Here is a 23922-nt window from a genome sequence, read left to right on the forward strand (position 1 = left end):
TCTGAAAACCAGGGTCTTGCAGGCAACCAGGATGAGGCTGCAACCCCCGTAAACCCAGAACTTGTGTAGGGCCCACTGGAGCAGAGGGGTGGGTGGAAACGCATAACACATGCAGCCATACCAACAGATCTGGAAGGCGTCTCAGTGACGCCCCCCCCCCCTAAACCTGACCTGCCCATGAGGCAATCTGGGGGCACTTCGCATTCATGGGGCATGCGAACATTCCAGGTCCGCGAACCCCCAACGCTAGAACAGGGGCAACAAGGAGTCATTGTGCAACTCCCACTCGTAGGTGTTGTACCCCAAGCGACTCTGCTGATCCGCTTCTGCATTGCTGTCCCCCGGCAAGTGGACTGCCGAAATACAAATCCCCTCGTCAGGGCGCATTTCCAGATCCAAAGCGCCTCATGCAGAGGAGGGGAGTGGGGGGACGGGGGACCTTGAGATCCCGACTACCCTCAGGTCAACCAGGTTGTTCTTTGGTACAGCAAAAATCCTGGAATAGTAACCAAAGCATCCCTCAACAAGAGGAACAGGTTCCATCGCCTGCATCTCCAAGTGCAAAAGGACCTGGCTTAAAAGGGCCGGGGACCCAATCTGAAGAAGAGGAGGAGTAGAGGATGGAAGAGGTATAGGAAGAGGAAAACTGAAGCCCGTGGATATTACAGAGAGGATCCACAGGTTGTTGAAGAGACGCTTCCAGGTGTCCTGGAACAGAGCCAAATGCCTCACCCCCCCACAGGCGAGCTGTGTTCCCGACCTTGACAGCAATGCTTCTTGGCGGCAGAGGAGGGGGAGCTGAAAAAAAAAAAAAAAACAGACAGCGTCCTCTACTGCTTCCTCCAGTTGTCACTGGGCGACCAGTCAGGCCTCTGTGTACCACAGTCTCAGAACCCTGTGAAGTCGGAGAACGCGCAGGGTTTGAAATCTGACCTGCCCTGGGATTGAGGGAAGGACTTCTGACCTGGTTTTTTAAGTATGGCCAAGGTTTTCTTGTTTGTCAATTCATCACCGGTTGATGAATGAAAAAAGGTACACGCTCTAAGGGCAGATCCATGATCCGCTCTTGTACATCAGACGAAAACATTTGTGGCATGCAGCCACACCGTCGTCATCTCGACCCCAAGGTACAGCCCTCTACTGGCTGTGTCGATGTGGGAGACTGAAGACTCCATGAGGTCCTGCACAATGGCCTGGGCTTCTGCAAGAATGGCCTTGAAGGAGGCTTGGTTTTCCGAAGGGAGGTCAGCCAGAAATTCCGTGAGCTCCCGCCACAGCTTGTGGTTAGCCGCAGCCAAGAGGGCATCTGCATTGGCTTGTCGCAGATGCAGTCCTGAGATGGAGTAACAGCTCTTTCACAAGGACTCAAGGACTTTGTCCTCTTTGGAGAAGCAACTGGAGGTGGCTCCTGTGGAGGAAGACGACAAAGAAAGTTTTAGAATACAAGAAGGCGGCAGCCACCACAGAAGAATGAAGCTGTGGGTGGAGGCAAGGAGAATTGGCTCCCTGTCTGTCAGCCTAAGCCTGCTGTCCAACTACTTGTTTAGCTGGGCGCTGGCCCTGGGCTTCTCCCAGACCTTATGCGCCACCTGCAGGACATCCTTCTGGAAGGGGATGCCAGACCAGAGCAGGGTGCGTTTCCCCAAGAACTCTGCTAGGACACCAAACTCCTGGGGGGTTTCCTCGGCAATAGGGACCCCCAAGAACTCTGCCAGGCCCTGAAGGCGGTCATGAAAGTCTTTAACCGATGCTGAGGGTTCATCGTCAACCGCCCCACCCCCCTTTTTTTAAAGACCGAGGGGAAAGCGGGACCTGGGACAGAGGTGTGGGCAGAGTTCCCTCCCGGGTAATTCTCATGGCGCATCCTGCGGTCGACATGCACCGGGGGAGGCGAGGCACCGAAGAGAAGTGAAATAAGAATTAAAAAAACAAACTAGGAGCAAGCGGAAAGCTAAAAAAGTCTCAGCACTGGCTGCCAGTTCCAACACGGTCTGTGTGGAAAAAGGGACTGAGGTGAGGTACTGGTGGGCGGGGCCTTGGCAGGGCATACCCACGCCCGAGGCTGCACTGTGCATGCTATTCTAAATTTAAAGGGGAAGCTAATGTTTTCGCTGCCAAAGGTTGCGGTACCGTCCCAATGTGTGGGGATGCCCCACAAGGATGGAGGAAAGGGAACGGGACGTATGAGTACATCCTATTCCTGTATAAAGACTTACCTAACTATACTGCCTCGGAAATTAGCATTATCTAGAAAAAAGCACGAACTCTAAGAAATTCTAAGATTGCAAACCAATTTTTATGTGGCGAACACCCAAACCCATGGGATCCTACTGATGCGGCAACTGTAGTGCCTGCACATTTACTTAACGAAAGACAGGACAATTTCACAAATGCCAAAAAGTATGAGACCAAAAGTCATACCACTTTTTCTACGTGGATGGTTTATGTGACTTGCTAAAATATATAACAAACCCTGTAATGATTCCATCATGTGACCAGTCAGAGTAATAATCAATGCGCATCATTGCAGAATTCTCAACGGCAACAAGAGACATTCTTTGACCCAAAATAGTCAGAAAGACCAGGACAGCAATGATTTTGGCAAGGTATGAGTCATTGAAATTGAACAGATTTCTGAATCTCAGAAAAGCAGACAGAGCTTCAATTCAAACAGTGATTAGCTAGATGCATGCATCTTCTAGATGGTAACCGCAGTTGAATATGTATAATGAGGAAAGAATTTTTGGGAAACATATCTTGCATCACACTAACCTACAGATGACACACTGCACTCTTGTATTTGTTATTTATTGCTCTATAAATACTCTGTCACCAATTGTACCTCTCTGAATTCTGAATAGCTTCCCTCTTTCCAGGCTATTTTTCATAAACCACTTGATACTTTGGGATTCATAAACCAACTTATCTTTCCCATCAGGAGTAATATTTTAGCCTACCTTATTTGTATGGTACTACGCATTACTACTCTTGAACCCTAAAACAAGGACAGTATACAGACCAACTCCATGCCAACGCTATATTACAGACACATTAACAAACACGTGCAATATAATGCAGCGTTAAGCTGGATATCCAAAATCAGCCCTGGTGGGAGGAATTTGGGAGGCCACCCTATTTGTGGTAAACAGGGAAGGCACTGAGACGTTAGCCAAAGCCCAATCAAAGTAAGGTAGCTGAGCAGTCAAGGCTTAGTCTCAGGAAGTGCGAGAGAGTTCTAGGGCTGCAATCAGTCCAAACAGAGCAACAACAATAAGTCAAGTAAGACAGTAATTTAAAAAAGGTACAGCTCTTTATTAGGCCTTTAGTTACACACTAAGCATATCAAAATCACAGTTAAGTTCTGCCACACAAAACCATATATAATGTAGGTACACATTCACCTTTAGGAGAATAGAGTTGCATATGAATCAATTATCTCTGCAATACAGGTAAGTAGTCAGATGCGAGGACAAATTGAAATAGTCCTTCAGAACCAACACAGTAGCAGCTTCCCTCAACCCTAATAAGTCCAACCCTGAGTTGGCATGGCACCTTATCCCCAAAAGTCACAAGTTCCAAAATAATATAGCTTATTCAAGTAAGTCTATTTAGAAAGGTTGCAGTGTTCTGTGGTGGTGCTTTTAGAAAGATTCAAAAGTTAGATAAGTATTTAGGAAAGTTCAGGTGATTACTCCAATCAAACCCCCACAATAGATTAGGCCTAGCGAAGGATTCTTAACCCAGGTATCACCACCAGAGGTGATGTCAAAGTGAGTTTGGGACAGCACTTTATTTATCCCACTGCTTCAGATTGTTCCCGATATCACTGCAAGTCTTCCAGAATCTGTTGAGGAGCACAATCTTCTGCCCTTGGTTCACTGAGGAAGGCCCAGGGGTTGCAGAGGCAGAGGTCACGTTCAGCGCCAGGATATAGTTTTGGTTGGTCAGGGTACACAGAAATCAGTTCCAGTCAGTATCCAGTTGACGCCACAAAACTAAGGAAGATGAAGACTCCTGCAGAGAAGACCACCTCAGGACACGTCACAGGCGGTCGTGAAGCAGTGAACACAAGAGCAGTTCCAGCAAAGATTGCCTTTGAGTGAGACAGCAGAAGAATGCAGGAGTAGGCGACTACTAGAATACGTCAAAGCGCTGCAAAGTACCAAAGCTCTGCTTACAACAATGATGGCTGCAGCAAGCTAGCCCAGGAGAAAGGTGGTCATTCCACTGGTTGGTCCAGGGACACTTCTGAAGGCTCATAAGGAACAAATCCACAAGCAGGGTTCGAGACTGGTTGTTCCCACTGATCCAAGGTTCGAAGCACCAATGAGGAGGGTCTTTAGAGGATGCATAGGAGCAGGGTTTCACCAGGCCAATAACTGGAGTCAATGTTGGTCAACTACAGGGGTCGGCCTCAGGTTGTCAACAGGCTTCTTCGTAGAAGTCTTTGCTCCAACAGTGATCTGAAGAACAGTTGCAGGAGACCTTCTTTTTCCAAGTTTCAGGATGAGAGTAAGCCCAAGCGCATCGATGGTAAGGATGTGCAACATTCCTACACCAAGGGTTTTCCCAATACTAGACAAACCACTGATCATTAAATCTGCCCACCAACAGACATTAACCCTTTAAGTGCCAAGGACGAGGTATCTCGTCCTTGGAAGTGCACACGCAGTGCCAAGGAAGAGATAGCTCGTCCTTTTCGGCACCTTGTTTTGAGCCGCTCAAAACTGTAATCCAACCCCCGGGCTATGTGAGGGGGAGGTCCCCCCTCACTGCCCGGGGGTTGGATTTCCTTCAGTTTCACGCCGACGTGCGTGACGCACGTCGGCGTGAAACGGAAAGTAATTCCACCGCAGCAGCCATTTTCGGCTGCTGCGTTGGAGAGAGAAGGTGAGTGCCCTTCTTGTTCCGCCTCTATCTCTGGCTGTATTTCAAGCAGGAGATCGAGGCGGGTATCGTTGGAAAGGGGAGATCTTCCCCTTTCCAACGATACCCATTGTGTGGCTTTGCTGCCCGCGGATCGGGCGCCTCGATCCGCGGGCACGAACGTCACGGATCAAACGAAGATCCTTTTGTGACGCGTGGGGGAGGGGGGGGCTGCTTACTAGGTAAGCGGCCCCCTTCCCCCGTGGCCCCAAAGCATGTGGCCACAGCGCCAGGGACCCCTGGGGGCAGATCACTGCCCCCAAGGGTGGGGGAAGAAAAAAAAAAAATGTCGTGGGAGGGGGTTTTGGGCCCTGGGGCCCACTGGGCCACCAGGGATTGACCTAAAAGTGGTGTCCCTGGAAAGGGGACTTTCTCCCCTTTCCAGGGACACCACTCATATGCCGCATTGCTGGTCACGGATCAGCGCAGAGCGCTGATCCGTGACCAGCAACCCACTGAACCACCATGGATCTGTTTGTGAGTTGGGGGGTGGGGGGCTGCTTCAGGTAAGCAGCCCTCTCCGCCCCCCAAAGCATGGGGACACATGAAAATGAACCCTGGGGGCAGATGGCTGACCATCTGCCCCCAGGGAAACATATAAAAGAAAAAATAATAATAATCCGAGGGATGGGGGGAGGTAGGAGGGGGTTTGGGGTCCTGGGGCCCACTAGGCCACCAGGGATTGAGCAGAAAGTGGTGTCCCTGGAAAGGGGACTTTCTCCCCTTTCCAAGGACACCACATATGAGGCATTGCTGGTCACGGATCGGCGCAGAGCGCTCGATCCGTGACCAGCAACCCACTAGACCACCATGGATCACTTTGTGAGGTGGGGGGGAAGGGGGCTGCTTCAAGTAAGCAGCCCTCTCCCCCCTCCCGACCCCAAAGCATGGGGGCACATGCATGTGAACCCTGGGGCAGATGGCTGACCATCTGCCCCAAGGGAATGTAAAATAAAAAATAAAAATGAAATGATGGGAAACAGGGTTGGGGGAAGGGGTGGGGGCCACTAGCCACCATGGATTTTTTACTGAATGAAGGGGGGGGGGGTGTCCCCCCATGGAGGGGGGTGCCCCCCCAACCGAAGTAGAAAGGGGGCACCCCTTGTAACCCTCCCTGGGGGCAGATTATCTGTTCCTAGGAAGGGGCATCTGACCCCAGGGAGGGATGCATGAGGTGCCCCCCCCCCTATCTGCCCCCAGGGAGGGTTGCATGAGGTGGGGCCCTCCATTTGGGGTGGGGGGGGGTTGAGGGCCACCCCCTGTTGCGGTACATCATGCGCTGCCAATTTAGGGTGGCCCTCAGCCCCCCCCTAAAAAGCAGCCTGTGGTTTTGTATATTTTTTTTTGTTTACCCAACTTGGCTTGGTGCAGATGGCCACATTAGTGTGGCTATCTGCCCCCAGGGTGCCCAAACCCTACTGCCCCATCTATTGGGGGTCCTGCCCCACCTTTTGGGGGGGCCCTCTCCCCCCTCACCCCAAATGGAGGTGGGGCGTACCTCACGCAGCCGTTTGGAGGAGGCCCAGGGAGGCCTGCATAAGGTGTGTCCCCCAGCCATTTGGGGTGAGGGGGGAGAGGGCCCAAAAAAAATGGTGGGACAGGCCCCCCCAGTGGGTGGGGCAGTAAGGTTTGGGCACCCCGGCGCCAGATTGGCACACCAATGTGACCCTCTGCACCAAGGGGAGTTGGGTTACCATTGGGGGTGGGGTGGGGGGCACCCCAAAAGGTGGGGCAGGACCCCCAATAGATGGGGCAGTAGGGTTTGGGCACCCTGGGGGCAGATAGCCACACCAATGGGCCCATCTGCACCAAGCAAAGTTGGGAAACCAAAAAAATATATACAAAACCACAGGCTGCTTTTTAGGGGGGGCTGAGGGCCACCCTAAATTGGCAGCGCATGTTGTACCGCAACGGGGGGTGGCCCTCAACCCCCCCCCACCACAAATGGAGGGCCCCACCTCATGCATCCCTCCCTGGGGTCAGATGCCCCTTCCTAGGAGCAGATATCTGCTCCCAGGGAGGGTTGCATGAGGTGGGGCTCTCCATTTGGGGTGGAGGGGGGTTGAGGGCCCCCGTTGCGGTACATCATGCGCTGCCAATTTAGGGTGGCCCTCAGCCCCCCTAAAAAGCAGCCAGTGGTTTTGTATATTATTTTTTGTTTACCCAACTTTGCTTGGTGCAGATGGCCACATTAGAGTGGCTATCTGCCCCCAGGGTGCCCAAACCCTACTGCCCCATCTATTGGGGGTCCTGCCCCACCTTTTGGGGTGGCCCTCTCCCCCCACACCCCAAATGGAGGTGGGGTGTACCTCACGCAGCCGTTTGGAGGAGGCCCAGGGAGGCCTGCATGAGGTGTGTCCCCCAGCCATTGGGGGTGGGGTGGGGGGGCACCCCAAAAGGTGGGGCAGGACCCCCAATAGATGGGGCAGTAGGGTTTGGGCACCCTGGGGGCAGATAGCCACACTAATGGGCCCATCTGCACCAAGCAAAGTTGGGTAAACAAAAAAAAATATACAAAACCACAGGCTGCTTTTTAGGGGGGGCTGAGGGCCACCCTAAATTGGCAGCGCATGATGTACCGCAACGGGGGGTGGCCCTCAACCCCCCCCCCACCCCAAATGGAGGGCCCCACCTCATGCAACCCTCCCTGGGCGCAGATAGGGGGGGCCTCACCTCATGCAACCCTCCCTGGGGTCAGATGCCCCTTCCTAGGAGCAGATATCTGCCCCCAGGGAGGGTTGCATGAGGTGGGGCCCTCCATTTGGGGTGGGGGGGGGTTGAGGGCCACCCCCCGTTGCGGTACATCATGCGCTGCCAATTTAGGGTGGCCCTCAGCCCCCCTAAAAAGCAGCCTGTGAATTTGCATTTTGTTTTTTGTTTACCCAACCTTGCTTGGTGCAGATGGCCACATTAGTGTGGCTATCTGCCCCCAGGGTGCCCAAACCCTACTGCCCCATCTATTGGGGGTCCTGCCCCACCTTTCGGGTTGGCCCTCTCCCCCCTCACCCCAAATGGAGGTGGGGTGTACCTCACGCAGCCGTTTGGAGGAGGCCCAGGGAGGCCTGCATAAGGTGTGTCCCCCAGCCATTTGGGGTGAGGGGGGAGAGGGCCCAAAAAAAATGGTGGGACATGCCCCCCCAGTGGGTGGGGCAGTAAGGTTTGGGCACCCCGGCGCCAGATTGGCACACCAATGTGACCCTCTGCACCAAGGGGAGTTGGGTTACCAAAGTAAAAAAATGAAAATGGTGGAACGCTTTTTAGGGGGGCGGTGGGGCACCCCAAAGGGTCAGGGAATTTTCTAATGGGATGGGGCGTTGACCCCCCTCCCCCCCACCCGCAATGGAGTGGGTGCCAAGTCATGCAGCCCTTCCTGGGACCAGATATCTGCTCCTAGGAACGGACGCCTGAGCCCAGGGAGGAGTGCAGGACAACCTCCCCCACCTATCTGCCCCCGGGGAGGGCTACATTTTGCTGGTGTGACCGTAGGTCACACATGTTCTTTGTTTTGTTTACAGCTTTTTCTACCCGAGCAGCTGCAACGTTATGTGAGTACTGTTTTTTTATTATTCTATGGTTAGGGCCCACTGTCAGTGGGGTGGGTGAGACTGGGGCTGGATTGTTGGTGGTGTGGGTGGGAATGGCCCGTCTGGGCAGATCACCTCCAACTGTCCTGGAGTTGCGGCTGGGCTGCATTACAGCTTTTCCCTTCGGGGAGGTATTGGCACACTGCCGAGACTCCTTGGTGGGGAGAAGCTGTAACGCAGGGCAGCCAGGGCTCCAGCAAAGTCGGCGGTAATATCCCTGGCCTTGGGCACCCTTCTCCCATGTGGGTCTTTGCTGGTGGTTCTGGGTATTACATTCTGGGCCGATTTGCGTAAGTCAGACCTCTGTGGATTCCCACTGGTGTCCTCTTTTGGGAAATGCATGGGGTTCCCTGTTTCCCTTGCTGGCTGCGACACCCTAGGCCCAAATCTGTAGGTTGCCCACATGAACAAAATGGGCAGTGGCGAATGGCTTGGGGTTCCCAGTCGGTTACCCTTTTCCTTTTGCGCCCCGGGTAGGTGCACCCACACATGTGAGGTACCGTTTTCATCCGTTTCCCGTGTGGGGACACGGGAAGGTAGGCCACGTGTTGTTGGCGGTGTGTTTCGGTGGGTGGCCAGAGCGAAATGTCTGAGAATTGTCTTCATTTCCGGCCAATTTCAGAGACATTTCCCTGTGTCCACTCACCGAAACACGTCGCCAACAGCAGATGTCATACCTTCTTGTGTTCCCACAGGTGTCCCGATGAAAAAGGTACCTCGCATGTGTGGGTGCACCTACCGGGGGCGCAAAAGGAAAAAGGTAACCCGCTGGTAACCCCAAGCCTTTCGCCACAGCACAATTTGTTCATGTGGACAACCTACAGATTTGGGCCTAGGGTGTCCAAGCCAGCAAGGGAAACAGGGAACCCCATGCATTTCCCAAAAGAGGACACCCGTGGGAAAGCACAGAGGTCTGATTTGTGCGAAGCGGGCCAGAATTTATTACCCAGAACCCCAGACAAAGTGAACATTGTGTTTTTTCCCCACCAAATATCACACTTTGTCGGGGATTGTGGCTCATAAAAACTGGAGCAATTTGCGCAAGGCAGACCTCTGTGGATTATTTAGTAGCCATTTGCTGTAAGTGCAACGTGCACAAGTAAAATCATACAAAAATGGTAAAGATCACAGCTGCCACTAGATTGTTTTATGCACATTTCTCGAAATAAACAAAAAAGCATTATATAAAAAGTTAAGGATATAAATATAAAGTATCCTCACTGTAGGGTGATGTGTGTAATGTTAAACATACGATTTTTCATAGAGAGAGACATGTTCTCATTACTGACAGTCTTAGAGACTAGTCAGTTTCCCCATAATAGTGAGCAAAACAGACAAGGAAAGTAGGCTTTACTGGTCTCCAAACGTCAGGACAGGTTTCAAAACAAGCAAAAAGAATGGGTGTACCGCAGGAATCTATGGAGGGAAAAGTGCAAAAAGAAAATCTTTAACATGAAGCATAACTGCGAAAATTAACATTACTACTGTGAAGAAGTCCCTTGCCAGGTTTCGAGGACAGGAAAGATTGTCACTCAGGGGCAGTGGATATTCAAAGCCAGCGGATGTTGGACCTGGGGCAGTATTTGGAGGATCCCCTAGCCACCCCCAACTAGGTTTCCATAAGATGGCAGGGTGCCATCACAGTGCCACACCACAATCCACTCTTGGGGGTCGACAATTTCCTTTAATACACTATCCCTGTAGAGCAGGCCAGCTCCAAAAGCATTGGCTCCGACCATTTCTGCTTGTTACAACGTGGAAGCCAATACTGACGCACCCCTCCCCTATTGAGACGGACTAAAGTTCTCTCTAAGCAAACCAAAAACTAACAAAAAACAGCGTTCTCTTTGGGGTAATTACTCTGCACTCAATGCTGGTAGTGAGTGCAGCAATACTGTTGCAGCTTCACCTGATATAGCAAAGGACTCCTCTCATGAAGTTCCCGCTATCTTCGTGAATAACTGTTAGTTTACTGAACACTGTGAATTTAGCACGAGAGGAACAGTTTCAGAGTCACTAGTCCAGGCACTGTTCCACAGAAAGATTATCACTCTGATGATGCACTATTTCCCTGAAACCAGCATGACTCGGAGGAGCAAACCACTCATCCCAATAGAAGAAAAACAAACGTTTAGACTCACGGCACGCCAGAAAACCAGCAGGGAAACCCACCAAAGATTGTCTGCAAAACTTCATAAAAAAGAGAAAAAAGCCTGTCACATGGGTCCTGAGGAAAAGACAAACACTGGATTGATACGAGAAGTCATTTATATTGCAGATTGGTGCAGAATGTCAGGTGAGTGCTGCAGCCAATGGGAAGGAGAAAAAGGCACTGAAACACCAGCCCCATACTATAAAAGCAGACAGCTGTAAAGGCAGAGTGGGCTGTATGGGTGAGGTCACAGGGGGAGCTGAAGGTGGTATATGGGACCAGGGGGAGGAGGGACAGAGGAGCAGAGCTTTGGAGATACAGCTTAACAAAGGTGAGGTATTTTTTTAGAGAGGGTGGTAGCAGTTATGTGTAGTATAGAGTAGTGTAGGAAGTGGGGGGTGTATAGAAGGTTGTGAGAGATAGAAAGAGGAGTGGAATAGTAGTAGAGTAAGAGGGAGCAAGTGTTACGAGTGTGTGAGGCTAGTAGAGAGGAGAGAGGTGTACAAGGAGAGGCGTGTAGGAGAGAAGTGAGCAGGGGGTGGGAGTAGTGAGTGGAAGGTTGAGTAGGGAACCACACCCATGAGTTTGGGAAAGAATAGAGCAGTGGAAGTGCGAAGTGAGTGGTAGTAGTAGGACAGGCGTAAGATCAAAAGAACTAGAAGTGTGGAAGTCAGCAGAGGGAAATGCGGAGAGCGGAGTTCAGTAGCAGTGACCGTAGTGGTAGTGCAGGGACAGAATAAGTAGTACAGCGGTACAGTATGAGTAGTGCTGAGAAGGTAGAAAAGTAGTAGAGCATAGAGGGAAGAGTGGTAGGAGAAAGAGAAACCGAAGAAAAAGAGGAGAGGGACGTCAGGAGTAGAGAAGGTGGATGCAGTTGAACGGAGGAGATTAGTAAGGAGACAGAGGGAAGGAGTTCAAACATCACACATAATCACACTATTAGAACTAACATTGACAGTATAGGGCTAGCAAGGAAGCATCTGAAAACATCGGATGCCTTGCACTCGGGGAGCAACCTATAGTCACAAAAGTTATCAGACAGTAGGGTTTAAAGAGCACTAGAAACTTAGTAGGGGTTACACATATCTTTTGCTAGGGAGGGAATCCCACAGGAGATAAGAGAGGGATGGCCCTAGCACCACTTCAACAGACCCTTTTACCAGCAGGTGCCTTTATTGAACCAACTGCCAGTTTTAATCCTGAGTCCTATGAAACTGCGGATGAGAACAGGCTATGTTACCTACGCTGTTTGCTTGTGATAATAAAACCCCTTGAACTCTCTTGAAAGTCAGAGACTAATTAAGGCAATCTGCAAGAGGATGTAGTGTGTAAAAGCAGGTGGCTTAAACCAACAGTGCTTGCTGAGATCAGTGGTCATTGGGGCTAACAGACATGGAGGATAAAGTGGCAATAAGAACTTCATGTGGTGAGAAGACCCAGGGAGCAAGTGAACAAGAGTGTGCAAGAGAGGGAGGGTGACCACTGGGTGAGTCATGGGGAATGCGATGCCTGAAAGCCTGCATTTAGTTCAGCCCAAGAAGGGTTTCCCTACAGACTCCAAAACCAAAAAGGGGTGAAGCAATCCTCTTTAACCCGTACCGACTGGGACATTGAATTAATGAAATGTTATGTTATTTATAATGCACCTATAAATGTGTTTCAAGGTGCAACCAGGCAAGGGAGGGGGAACAAGGGAGGACAAGACAAACACTATTACTAGGCCTGGTATCATTTAGATCGGGCAAGTGTGCAGACAAGAAGTGCAGGGGAGAGGGTATGGGTAGAAGTGCACCCAGAGCAGCAGGGCCCTGAGTAAAGTGCAAGGAAGACTGGGAATCTCGACCCGGTAGTGCAAGGGAGGCCAGGCGGCAGTGCAGGAGGACAGGAAAGGAAGGGCAGGGGGAAGTGGGGTGCTGCCTGGTGTCATGCAAGACTCAGAGGAACACCAAGCAGCCAGTCAACAGAACGGTGCAGGAGCAAGGGAAGGTTAGCAGAGGAGAGGAAGAGGGAAAGAAGAGGAACAAAGAAAGGTCTTGAGGAGCTTTTGGAAATTAAGGAGATCCGACTCAAAGCAGAGAGTCAGTGAGGCAGTTCCAGAGAGGCGCACCTGCAGAGGAGAGAGATCCACCCCCCAATTTATGCTTGGAGAAGCAAATCACCTCCAGAGAATTAGAAGTAGACGAGCAGAGGGCTCTAGTAGGAAGGTACTTAGGAAGAGAGAGTCGAAGATCGCAAGGGCCCAGAACCAGAAAGCATTGTGCACGATGAAGAGAGTCTTGAACTTGATCCTTGCAGCCACCAGGAGCCAGTGGAGAGATTTCAGGGCCAGAGAGATGCAGTCCCTGAGCTTGAGGACAAGGATAAGTCTTGCGGTCCTGTTCTGGATGAGTTGTAGAGGGCGAAGAGTAGAGGTAGGCAGATTGAGAAAGAGGCTGTTGCAGTAGTCCAGCCTAGAGAGAACCAGGGCTCTGGAGACAGAGCTTCTGGGTGTAGGTGAGAAAATGCAGAATACCTTTAAGGCGGTACAGCTGGAAATGGGCATTTCTGGCAAGTTCTGTGATGTGTGGAGAGAAGGAGAGAATGGAGTCGAAGATGACCCCAAGGTTTTTTGCCTAACAAGAGGGTGAGGGCAGAGGGCCTCAGGAAGGCCGCCCAGAGTGAGGGGGGGGGGGAGAAGCTGGAGCTGGGGTCCCAATGAGAAGGGTCTCAAACTTACTGGCATTAAGGCAGAGATCACTAGAGGCGTACCATGCTGAATAGCATATGGAAAGTCATGGATGAGCGAGAAGGAGGTGGTGAGGGTAGCCTGAAAGAGAGCTGCGTGTCATCTGCATAACACAATGTTATAGGAAAAGGTAGCGATCAGGAGGGCCAAAAGGGCCAGTTAGACATTGAAAAGCCAGGGTATAGGATAGAGCCCTGTGGAACACCACATATGGAGAGAGAGGTGGTGGCGAGGAAGGACCCAAGTTGAACCTGGGAAGGTCAGTCCAAGAGGAGAGAGGACGGCCACACCAGACTCTGATCCGTGATGCACAAGGTATCGCAGAGACGAGTGATCAGGATGTTGTGGTTCACCGTGTCAAAAGCAGAAGATGGGTTGAGGAGAATGAGGACAGAGGGAGAGCTAGAGTCTTCATGGGTGTTCAGTAAAGCAGTTTGGTGCCTCTGGCTGCTCTGAAGCCAGACTGATGGTCATGAAGACAACCAACAGCTTTGGGGTGGCGCGTTAGCTGGGAGATAACCAACTTCTCCAGGAGTTTGCCCAGGAAAGGAGCGATAGAGATCAGGCAATAGCTTTCTGGAATTGAGGGGTCGGCAGAAGGCTTTTCTAGTAGGGGGTGCACAAGGAGTGCATGAGAGCAGATGGGAAGACTCCAGTGGCAAAAGAGTGATTGCAGAAATCGGCCAAGGCTGGAGCAAGAGAACCAAGATTGTCCTTGACGGTTCTGGAGGAGCAGGGTGTCACCTGCTTGGATGACACTTTCATAGACCGAACTTGTCTGAAAACATCCTCAGGTGTTACAGGAGAGAGGGAGGAGAGAAAGAGAGGAAGCAAAGGAGGGCCTGAGAGAGGAGGATTGGCTTCTGAGGTTGGAATGGACTAGATACAGTCATCAGAAAACATGGGCAAGTGGAGTGTGTCTAAGGAGGAAGGGACCTAAAACCACATAGAAGAGTATTATACTCATTATTGTTTGCTTAAGATCCTCCCATTTTCCTTTAAGTTGTTCATTCTTGTAATAATCCTGTCAATAAAATGAATGAACAAACATTTGGTCTTGGCGTTCTTCTCAGTCCAGGTAGTACCCGAACCCTGTGTTACTACTTTACCAAGAATCTGTTTGAAGGCTAATTGGCTATTATCACAGATGGTGTTAAGAATACCAACACTCTATACAATGATTCACAGGTTTTTATTTTACAAAACTGAAATGAGCATGGCTATAGTTGGTATGCCAGAGCAATGGGACAATCGCCCTTCTCTCATCTCCGGGTGACTACCTTCTTCCCTAGCTCAGGCTTCCGCATCTATTTGGTTGACAACTAGAGCATGGTCAACCTTACTATCTAGAATACTAACTGCAGTGTCGGCCTAAAGGCCTCAGCTTTCGCTCCCTCCCTTCTAGGTTCTTCATGGTGAAACCTATTGTAACTCTCCGGGAGTATTTGGGTTTCACATTTAGATGGGGTGCCTTTCTCAAATGATCCCTTTCACTCAGTCTCCACTCTGTCACGACCTTGTGTCCACGTCCCTGATGTTCTCTTCTTCTCTTTGCCTGCTCCACCTCCTATTTCTCTCCCTTCACCTCCAACTCTCTCTAATTTTTCTCCCTCATGCTCTCATTCTTTCTGCCTCTTCGATGTTCACAAGACTCCTACTCTTTTGTCCCTCTCGCCCTCTGATCGTCTCCCCCTCCTACTCTACCTCCCCTCTATATGCTGCTCTATTTCCCTTCCACTACTCTTGCTACTCTTTACTCTATCCACCTGTCTTTCCACTGACATGTAGCCCCCTTTCACTCTTATCCACACTTCCGCACCCTCACGCACTCATTTCCGTACTCTTTCACTTAGCTCCACTCAGCTTGCATGCACTCGCAAATAAAAATATGACTCTCTCACAAACCAGTATCTCACATTTAAGACTCTCTCACTATCTCCTTGACGGTCCATTGTCCTTTATCTGCCTGGTTTATTGGTCCGCTTCCTCTCTAATTGACCTCATCTGAAAAACCCACAATCCACCATTCCATTTGTTAACTTTTACTGCCTCCTGTATGGTCCCTTCTATTGACTATCAAGCTCACATGGTTCCCTGGGCGAATCTATACCTGACTTTATCCTAGGGTCTGGGTTACTCAATTATGAGGTTACAAAATGGACTTCAAGCTCTGCCCGCTTTCTGAACGCGGGCCCAGCGATGGTTCATGCCACCTGTTGCGCGTCTTCCTTGTGGTTTTTCAGGCTTCGTTTTCTTAATTACATTAACAAATAATAAGTCACTGTGATGTTGGTGCCTTTTTCACCGTATGAAGTGAAAATCCCTTTTTTACTTTACCAAAAATAAAAAAATGTGCTCAGTCTTTCTAAAGCAACCTATTGATCCCCTGGCTGCACACAGCGTCAGGCAGGAACGGACGATGCAAAAAAGAGAGGGAGAGGGAGATATGTTTGGGGGAAGGGGAAGATGGGTGTTTGTATTTTGATGTCTGTGTGAGGGATGTGGAGGGGGAGTGAGTAAGCGGGTGTGCATGTATGTGTTTAGGGTGGGGGAGATAAAAGGACTGCATGCAATGGGAAAGGGATTGGCCGGGTCAGTGATGGGGGTATTAGGGAGGTGAAGTCCCCCTATTGGACATTGCCACACAGGAGGGGGCAGGTTGGTAGGATTGACAGCACGAGGGGGGGGTCATGGGTACAAACCCTGAACTAACTCCCCCCCTTAACTCCCACACAATTTAAAGATTCATGTTTATTTTAACAAACATATTGTTTCACTCATTTATTTCTCCCTTTTTCACAAGACATTTTCTACACCACTCACTTGCCCCATAATTAATGGGGCAAGTTATGATATTTTATGTGCTTATCATATCATTAGGCACAGTGACCAGCCAGAACTAACATTAATTCACACAACACTTATTACAAATGATAAGGTGATCATTTAGTAATTTCGTTTTAGTATGATCCTTGATGAAGTGCTTAATAGTTAAACATGTGTTGGCTTCAACTATACAAATAAAAAAAACACATTTCAAAACCATTAACCAAAAGTTGTATCCCTAAAATGTTTTCCATTAGTGCTGAGACAAGGAAGGAACCTTACTCCATCTTTTCTCTAGTTATGCAGAAATGTTTATTCAGAACTACAATGCTAGAGATGGAGTACTGTTTAACACAAAAAGCGTGAGAATATCCAGAAAAATGTAATTGCCAACTAACACCTGCAAAGTCTTTAAGGGACAAGTGGGTTACATGGTCAAAGCCAAAACATACCAACATCTTCCACATTAGTGAATTCTTCTGCTTCTTCACAATCCAAGCACTCCACAAAGCCAGCCATCAGTCTGTCACTTACAGCCTGCATCAGAAAAAGGAAACACATTAGAGATCCAGTGATGTGCAGACCATCTGAGACACAACCATACCAAAATGTTAGAGCAAACGTTGCATGCAACACACAACAGAAGCAGAAAACACATTACAGACTGAAACCTTGCTCAGTTTACCTACTTCAGGCAAATACTAAGACCAACAAATCTGTTAATATAATTTTGACCATCTTTATAAACCACTATGAATTTCATTGCATCAAAGAACCAGCCACGAATTACATAATACAATGATGCATCATATAAAGAAAACTCTGTAGTCCAACGACAGATCTAATTTTTAGTATTCGGTGTATCAGTTACAAATGTAACATTTCACACATCGATATTAAGACAATATGAATAATTCAACAGTAATAATACAATGTTATACATGCCATCAAACATAATAAAAACAAAATGACAACCATTAAAACTGCCATAATTAATCATAACATACAATTCATCTATCGTATGCGTGCATGTATCTAATACCATAAGACACAAAAAGCTATCCAATAACAGATTCTCCATACCACAGACATTGACACATTATATACATTTTTGCAACAGTTAAAACACTTGCATATATTTTATTACAATCCAACCCCCACAGGCGATTGTATTTTTTGCATAGGTCTTGTCCAATCCTTCTCCAAATCTCCCATTCTGATTATTTGCATGTCTCTTAACTACCATCTTCGGGTCATATTCATAGCACGCCCCCTTCTTGGGATTTGTCCGTGATGGGTCATGACATCACACAGTTACACATTCACATGCAAACATAATTAATTACAAGTCCCAGCTGGCATGAGACCTTTTAACCTTAAACGTAATAACACATGGCTTGCACAAAGACTTCAAATGACATGAGAAGACAGAGAATAAACAGGTTCCTTTTGAATTGGCGATAACTATCTTACTCACCCCAACTTTACTGGCGTCTCCGGAACATTCTAATCAATAGGACTATAATTTTAGCACGCATGGCACATCTTGAGCAAACAATCAAAACCCATGAATATCGGTCAGCCTATTTGTATTTATTTTTTACATTTATATAGCGCACAAGCAGCTCAAGGGCATTGTGGCACTGTTACAAGCAGGCTTAGTTACATGAAGGAGGGGAGAGGAGAAACAGGGGAGAGACAAAGGAAAAAGGCAGCCTAACTGAGGTATGTGGTTACAGTGAACCTGTTAGCAGTAAGATAACGGTTAATGACAATGGTGTAACAAGTAGAGACTCAAAGGTACAGATGTTCTAACAGGGCCAGTACTAGGGCCGGTGATTGATGTAAAGGGTAGTGGGATTAGTTGAAGAGCATAGTTTTTAGTGTTTTCCCGGAAGGACATGCGTGAGGTCTCTGTCGTGAGGGTGTTGGGTAAGGCATTCCATTGTTTGGGGACAATGTAAGAGAAGCTGGCGCCACATGCTTTGACCCTTTTTATTGTGGGGATGTACAGCTTGTTGGCGTGACAAGCTCTCTTAGGTCTGGAGGAGGTGGATCTGACCGTTTTTCAGACAAAAAGGGGGGGCTGTGGGTGCCAAGCATTCATGAGTTATGGCCAGCGTCTTGAAGGTAATACGTACTTTGACAGGGAGCCAGTGGGCTGCTCACGACGTGCCAGCTAGAAGTACATTACAGTAGTCTTGTTTGGCCCTGATGATAGCTCTGGCTATTGCAAGGCAGTTCTGCTTGGACAGGTAAGGTTTAACTGCATTTATGAGTTTAGTTGTGAATGAGGAGGAGTAGGCGATCGCGCTCACCTGGCGTGACAGAGCGTGGCGTCCAGGTATACCGCTGGGGTCTTTACTGAAGGTAAGACTGTGATGATTGTATTATCAATGATGAAGGCACTGAATTTGTTTACTAAGTTTGGTGAGAATTTCTTTAGGGCTGACTATAATAATCTCAGTTGTGTCTCCACAAACAAAGAACCCATTAGCTGCCATCCATTATTGAATGGTGCCGTAGATCTTGTGGAGAGACTTGGCGTCTTGTTCGTAGGAGCCAGAGAAAGGTATGAGGACCTTAGCGTCGTCAGCATAGTTTCTCTATGCTATGCGAGGATGTCCAGACTGTCTAAGAGAGGTTTAGTAAATAAGTTGTACAAGGTCGGTGCTCTGCAGGAGCCCTGGGGGGCTCCGCAGTGGATGGTAGTTTGAGCTGCACACGCATGGTTGGAGAAGAACTTCATGGCTCTCCCTTCCAAAAAGGAGGTGATCCAGGTAGTGACATCTGGGGAGAATTGAGCCGATTTGGTAAGGTGACTGCTGAGAGTCTTGTGATTCACAAGATCGAATGCAGCAGATAAATCCAGGAGGAGAAACGCTGGTTTGCCTTCATCCTTGGTTTTTGTTATTTGGTTTTTAAGGTCAAATAGCGCAGATTCCGTACCGTGACCTTACAGATGATGCGATTAGACTTGAGGAAGTGCTGTTTTTTATTGTATAAGAGGGGTTATTTGTGGCGGCTCAACTTCTTCAGCCTAGCAACCTATTTCATTCAGTCTACCAGTGTCACGTGTGTGAAAAAGATCGAAGGAACCACTGCCCCACCTCTGTGGTTGTGCATAGTTTTCACACAATAACTGTGCCACAAGGTTTTAGTTTGATTTAAATTTTTGACTTATAGTTCATAAAGTGTCAATTCCCCAAAGGGAGAGCCCTTTGATGACACGTGTTTCAGCTCCTCAAGAGCCTTTCTCAAATCATGTCCTGACAATGAAGCAGATGCGTGGAATTTGAAACCAAGACTTTTAAGGTGGGATTCTAACCCGGGGACTTTAACGATTCAAGACTGTATGGATAAACAAATTAACATTTATTGGACACATGAATGAGATATATGCCCCGATTTGAGAAAGGGTCCTCAGGAGCCGAAACCTGTGTCATCATAAAAGCGCTCTCCTTTGGAAGAATTGATACACTTTATGAACTATAAATTGAAAAATGAAATCAAACTAAAACCTTGTGGTGGAGTTCTTGTGTGAAAACAACAAATCTATGGATTTGACTGTAAGCTGCTTTGTCGAGGATTTTTAGGAGAAACGGGACCATGGTAATAGGGCAGTAATTGTTCGGGGATGCAGGGTCTAGAGAGGTTTTTTTGGGGTTTTATTTTAGGAGAGGGCGTACCCATGCTTCTTTGAGACAGGGAGGGACAAGGCCGGATGCGAATGAGGCATTAATGAAAGCTGTCAGAAAAGGTGCAAGGGAATCAGCACATTCTTTAATCATATTGGCTGCACAGATGTCACCTTTGCAGATGGAGGGTTTTAGGTGTTTGAGGAGGCCAAGGACTACTGTTTCAGTGACTTCTGTGAAGGAGAAGAGGCTCTTGTCTTGGTGAGTGATGTTCTTGATGGGCGAAGGGGGTGGGTCGGGCTGGAGTAGGGCCGTGTGGTGAGCTTGAATGTTGTTCTGCAGAGGGTCTATTTTCATTAAGCAAGGCAGTTTGAATACTTGAGCACCATGCTTCATCTTTAACTATGTTGTCTGGGCTAGTGGTAGGAGTGAGTCTATGGGAGGATAGCTCGGGGGCATCGTGCTCGCCTTAGTAGCAAGACGTCATGGAGCACCAAAGGTTCGATCCCGGGTCCGCACTTAGAAACCTCTAGGTATTAAGAACATTATAAATAACCTATCATATCATATATCTGAAGATAGCGAACATTTCTTTGGAATGGGACTTGCCATTTGTTATTCTAGTGTTGAAAGCGTTGGCCTTAGCTTGGATAATGGCTTTTTTTATATTGGGCAGACAGCTTTTTGTATTCATCCGTAGAGGAATCATTGGGATTGCTTTCCCACAGAGTCAAAGCATTACGTTTGAGGGTGCATAGCACCTGAAGTTCTGCTGTGTACCAAGAGTTAACGTGCATAGATTTTTTGGCTTTTTTTTTTAGTTCTAGTGGGGCAAGGCATCAATTTGGAGCGTTTTCGTGCACTTCTAATCAAAGCTGGTGGTGCGAAGGTGTGGGTTTTAGTGGCAGTGGCTCTCGGGATAGTGAATTGAATGAGTTGGTGGACAGTGCAAGGGCATGGAGTGTTGGAACTGATGGTGACGGAGCAGTTGTGGTCAGAGTCCCTGCCTAAGGTGCAACCTTTGCAATGGGTGGGGCTGGAGATTCTTTGCTCAAAACCCATGTCCTTAAGTTCCTTTACAAGTGCTTTGGCTAGTTTGTATTTAAGGTCATTGAGGCCCAAGTTTAAGTCACCAAGAAGAATGGTTTTGGTGGAGGTTTTAAGGTTATCCCCCAGGAGATGGAGTAAGTTGCCCTGAAAGTCTGAGGCCTGGCATGGGGGGCAGTAGACAATATGCATGGTAACTGTGCAGTTAGGGGAAATTGAGAGTTTGGAAGAGATGGTATCCGCGTTTCCTTCCAGTGGGGAGTTGACTATTCTAAGGGCTAGAGCTTCTTTGACTATGCTGGGCCTGGGTGGGCCTACCCACCCCACACAAGCGGCTCATTACCCACCCTACAATACGGCTCATGCAACACTGGGAGAAGGGGTGGTACACCCCTCATCAAGGAACCCACTTATGCAATGGCAGCAAGACTCAAGCTAATTACATGGAACGTTAGAGGGATGGGAACATACATAAGAAGAAACCGGATTTTTTCCTATCTAAAGAGGAAAAAAATATCATTGGCCCTCCTGCAAGAAACACATCTCACCTTGGAGGCCACAGACAAAATCCAGAACTACTGGGGAGGCCAAGGCAGCGGCGCATCCTTCTCAAAGTACGCAAGAGGAGTCTATACATGGGTGAGCCCGGATACACCATTTCAACAAATGGGAACGGAGCTGGATAAAGAGGGCAGGTATGTGATAGTGTGGGGCATGCTTGAGAACACTCCCCTGTGTATAGTAAACTCGTATTTTCCCCAGCACAATATACCCTCACATATCAAGGACCTATGCGCTAAATTGCTGCACTACAGAGAGTATACGTTCATATGGGGGGGGGGACTTTAACTCTATTATGAACTCGGAACTGGACAGATCGACAGCTCCACGCATGTCCCATAGCGCCTCTCCTGGGGCCCTCTCCAAGATGGTGGCAGACCTACACCTAACGGACATTTGGAGAGACCTCCACCCCTCGGACAGATCATATTCATTCTACTCGGCTCCCCATGGCCTCCACACGAGACTGGACTACTTCTTCATCGACAATGAACTAACCCCGCAAGTGGAATTGGCAGAATACATGGGCAGAACAATATCGGATCACTCCCCCTTGTTGTTGCAGCTCTCCCTCAAGGGCCCCCGCCCCCCCATTCCGACGTGGCGCATGCCATCAGATGCCTTGACCGACCCAGCATTCAAGGAAACCCTAAGAGAAGAGCTGGAAGAATACTTAGCGATGAACAAGGGTTCGGTCGAGAAGTGGAGCACACTTTGGGAGGCGCTGAAAGTAGTGACAAGGGGGGAGATAATCGCCGAGGCGGGCGGGATCAGGCGACAACTGAGGAGAGAACTGGAGGTAGTGGAGGAGAGAATAAAGCGACTTGAAAGTGGCGCCCCACCAACCACCGAAAGGGAGGCTGAACTGAAACTGATCAGAGAGGATTGCAGGGAGGCATGGGAAAGACTCTCGAAGTTTGACTTCTCTGTGCGCACCTCGAAGGCCCACAGGGAAGCTGACAAACCGGGCAGAATACTCGCATGGCTATGCAGGAAAGAGCACCCGAGACAGGCCCTCAAGGAGATCAAAGATACGAATGAAAAGACCTGCAGAACACGACAAGAGATCAATGATACCTTCACGGAATTCTACAACGACCTATACACTCACGAGACGAAGGTCCCCATAGCAGATATAAAGGATACGCTGGCTGAGGTGGGATTGCCTAGGCTGAGCCAGGAACAACAGGACAAACTTGGGGAGCCTATTACGGTGGAGGACATCACAGATGCAATCAGATCCCTCTCCACAGGCAAGGCTCCTGGCACAGATGGCCTCATCCCAGAATTCTACAAGGCCTACGAGGAGATCTTCTCTCCTATACTACACGCAGTATATATGGAGGCATTTGAGTTGGGCACTCTCCCTAACACTATGAGAGAAACCCTCATCGTCCCGATGCTCAAACCAGGCAAACCAGCTGATAGATGTGACTCATATCGCCCACTGGCGCTCCTAAACTACGACGGAAAAATATTGACAACCATATTGGCCAAAAGGCTCTCGAGGGTGATCGGTTCCCTGGTACACGAGGACCAGAATGGCTTCGTTCCGGGGCGTAACACCTCCGCCAACCTCAGGAGGCTCCAACATATCATTTCACAGACGTCCGAAAGCGAGGAAGATCTAGCAGTACTCTCACTTGATGCCATAAAAGCCTTTGACTCTATTTACTGGGAGTGGCTGATCGAAACCCTGAGGGAGTTCGGACTTGGCGAACACTTCATCCACTGGATAGAGGTCCTGTATAGCGACCCATTGGCAAGAGTTAAAACGGGTGTCATGATATCGAGGGCCTGGCCCATCCAGAGGGGTACCAGACAGGGATGCCCACTGTCTCCAATGCTGTACATTCTAGGCCTGGAGCCGGTGGCAATATACTTCAGGAAGCAGTTCTTTGACGCTGGCATTAGCATTGGAGGATCAGACAACATCATCTCGTTATATGCCGACGACGTCCTCCTATACCTGCGCGACCCCCTGGAGAACGCCCCGATTGTATTGGATGTTCTGGACAACTTTGCAAGATACTCGGGGATAAGATTTAGCAGGCAGAAGTCTTGCGCGTTCCCACTAGCAAGACTGAAAAATAAACCTGAGGAGGAGCTTCCTGAGATCGGGATCCGTTGGCAGGTGGACACTTTTCGATACCTAGGCCTCAACATCACACATTCACCAATATCCACCCACAAAGCCAACACGGAGGCCGCAATGGGCGGAGTGCGGAGATCCATACAGTTCTGGTCAAAGCTCCCGCTCTCCATGATGGGGAGGGCGGCGATAGCTAAAATGATAATCCTCCCCAGGTTCCTCTACTATTTCACCAACGTGGTGTATTACATTCCCCCACTCTTCTTCAGGACACTAGACTCTCTGATCGGGGACTTCCTCTGGGGTCGAGCCCGGCACCGACTCACACTGAATACCCTCACTCTCCCTTACGCAGAGGGCGGCATTCAGCT

At 49.0% G+C, this 23922-nt stretch overlaps 1 protein-coding gene across 1 annotated transcript in view; it reads right to left on the reverse strand.

Annotated features, from left to right (window-relative positions):
• Window positions 1-23922, reverse strand: part of NUP205 (nucleoporin 205) — a 1887652-nt gene that overhangs the window by 1084438 nt on the left and 779292 nt on the right. Inside the window, exon 20 of the mRNA XM_069628771.1 lies at window positions 16666-16750. Coding sequence (XP_069484872.1) covers window positions 16666-16750 — 85 coding nt within the window. The remainder of the gene's footprint in view (window positions 1-16665; window positions 16751-23922) is intronic.

Source organism: Ambystoma mexicanum, chromosome 12 (assembly GCF_040938575.1).
Source record: "Ambystoma mexicanum isolate Mex_15411 chromosome 12, UKY_AmexF1_1, whole genome shotgun sequence".
NCBI classification, from domain to species: Eukaryota; Metazoa; Chordata; class Amphibia; order Caudata; family Ambystomatidae; genus Ambystoma; species Ambystoma mexicanum.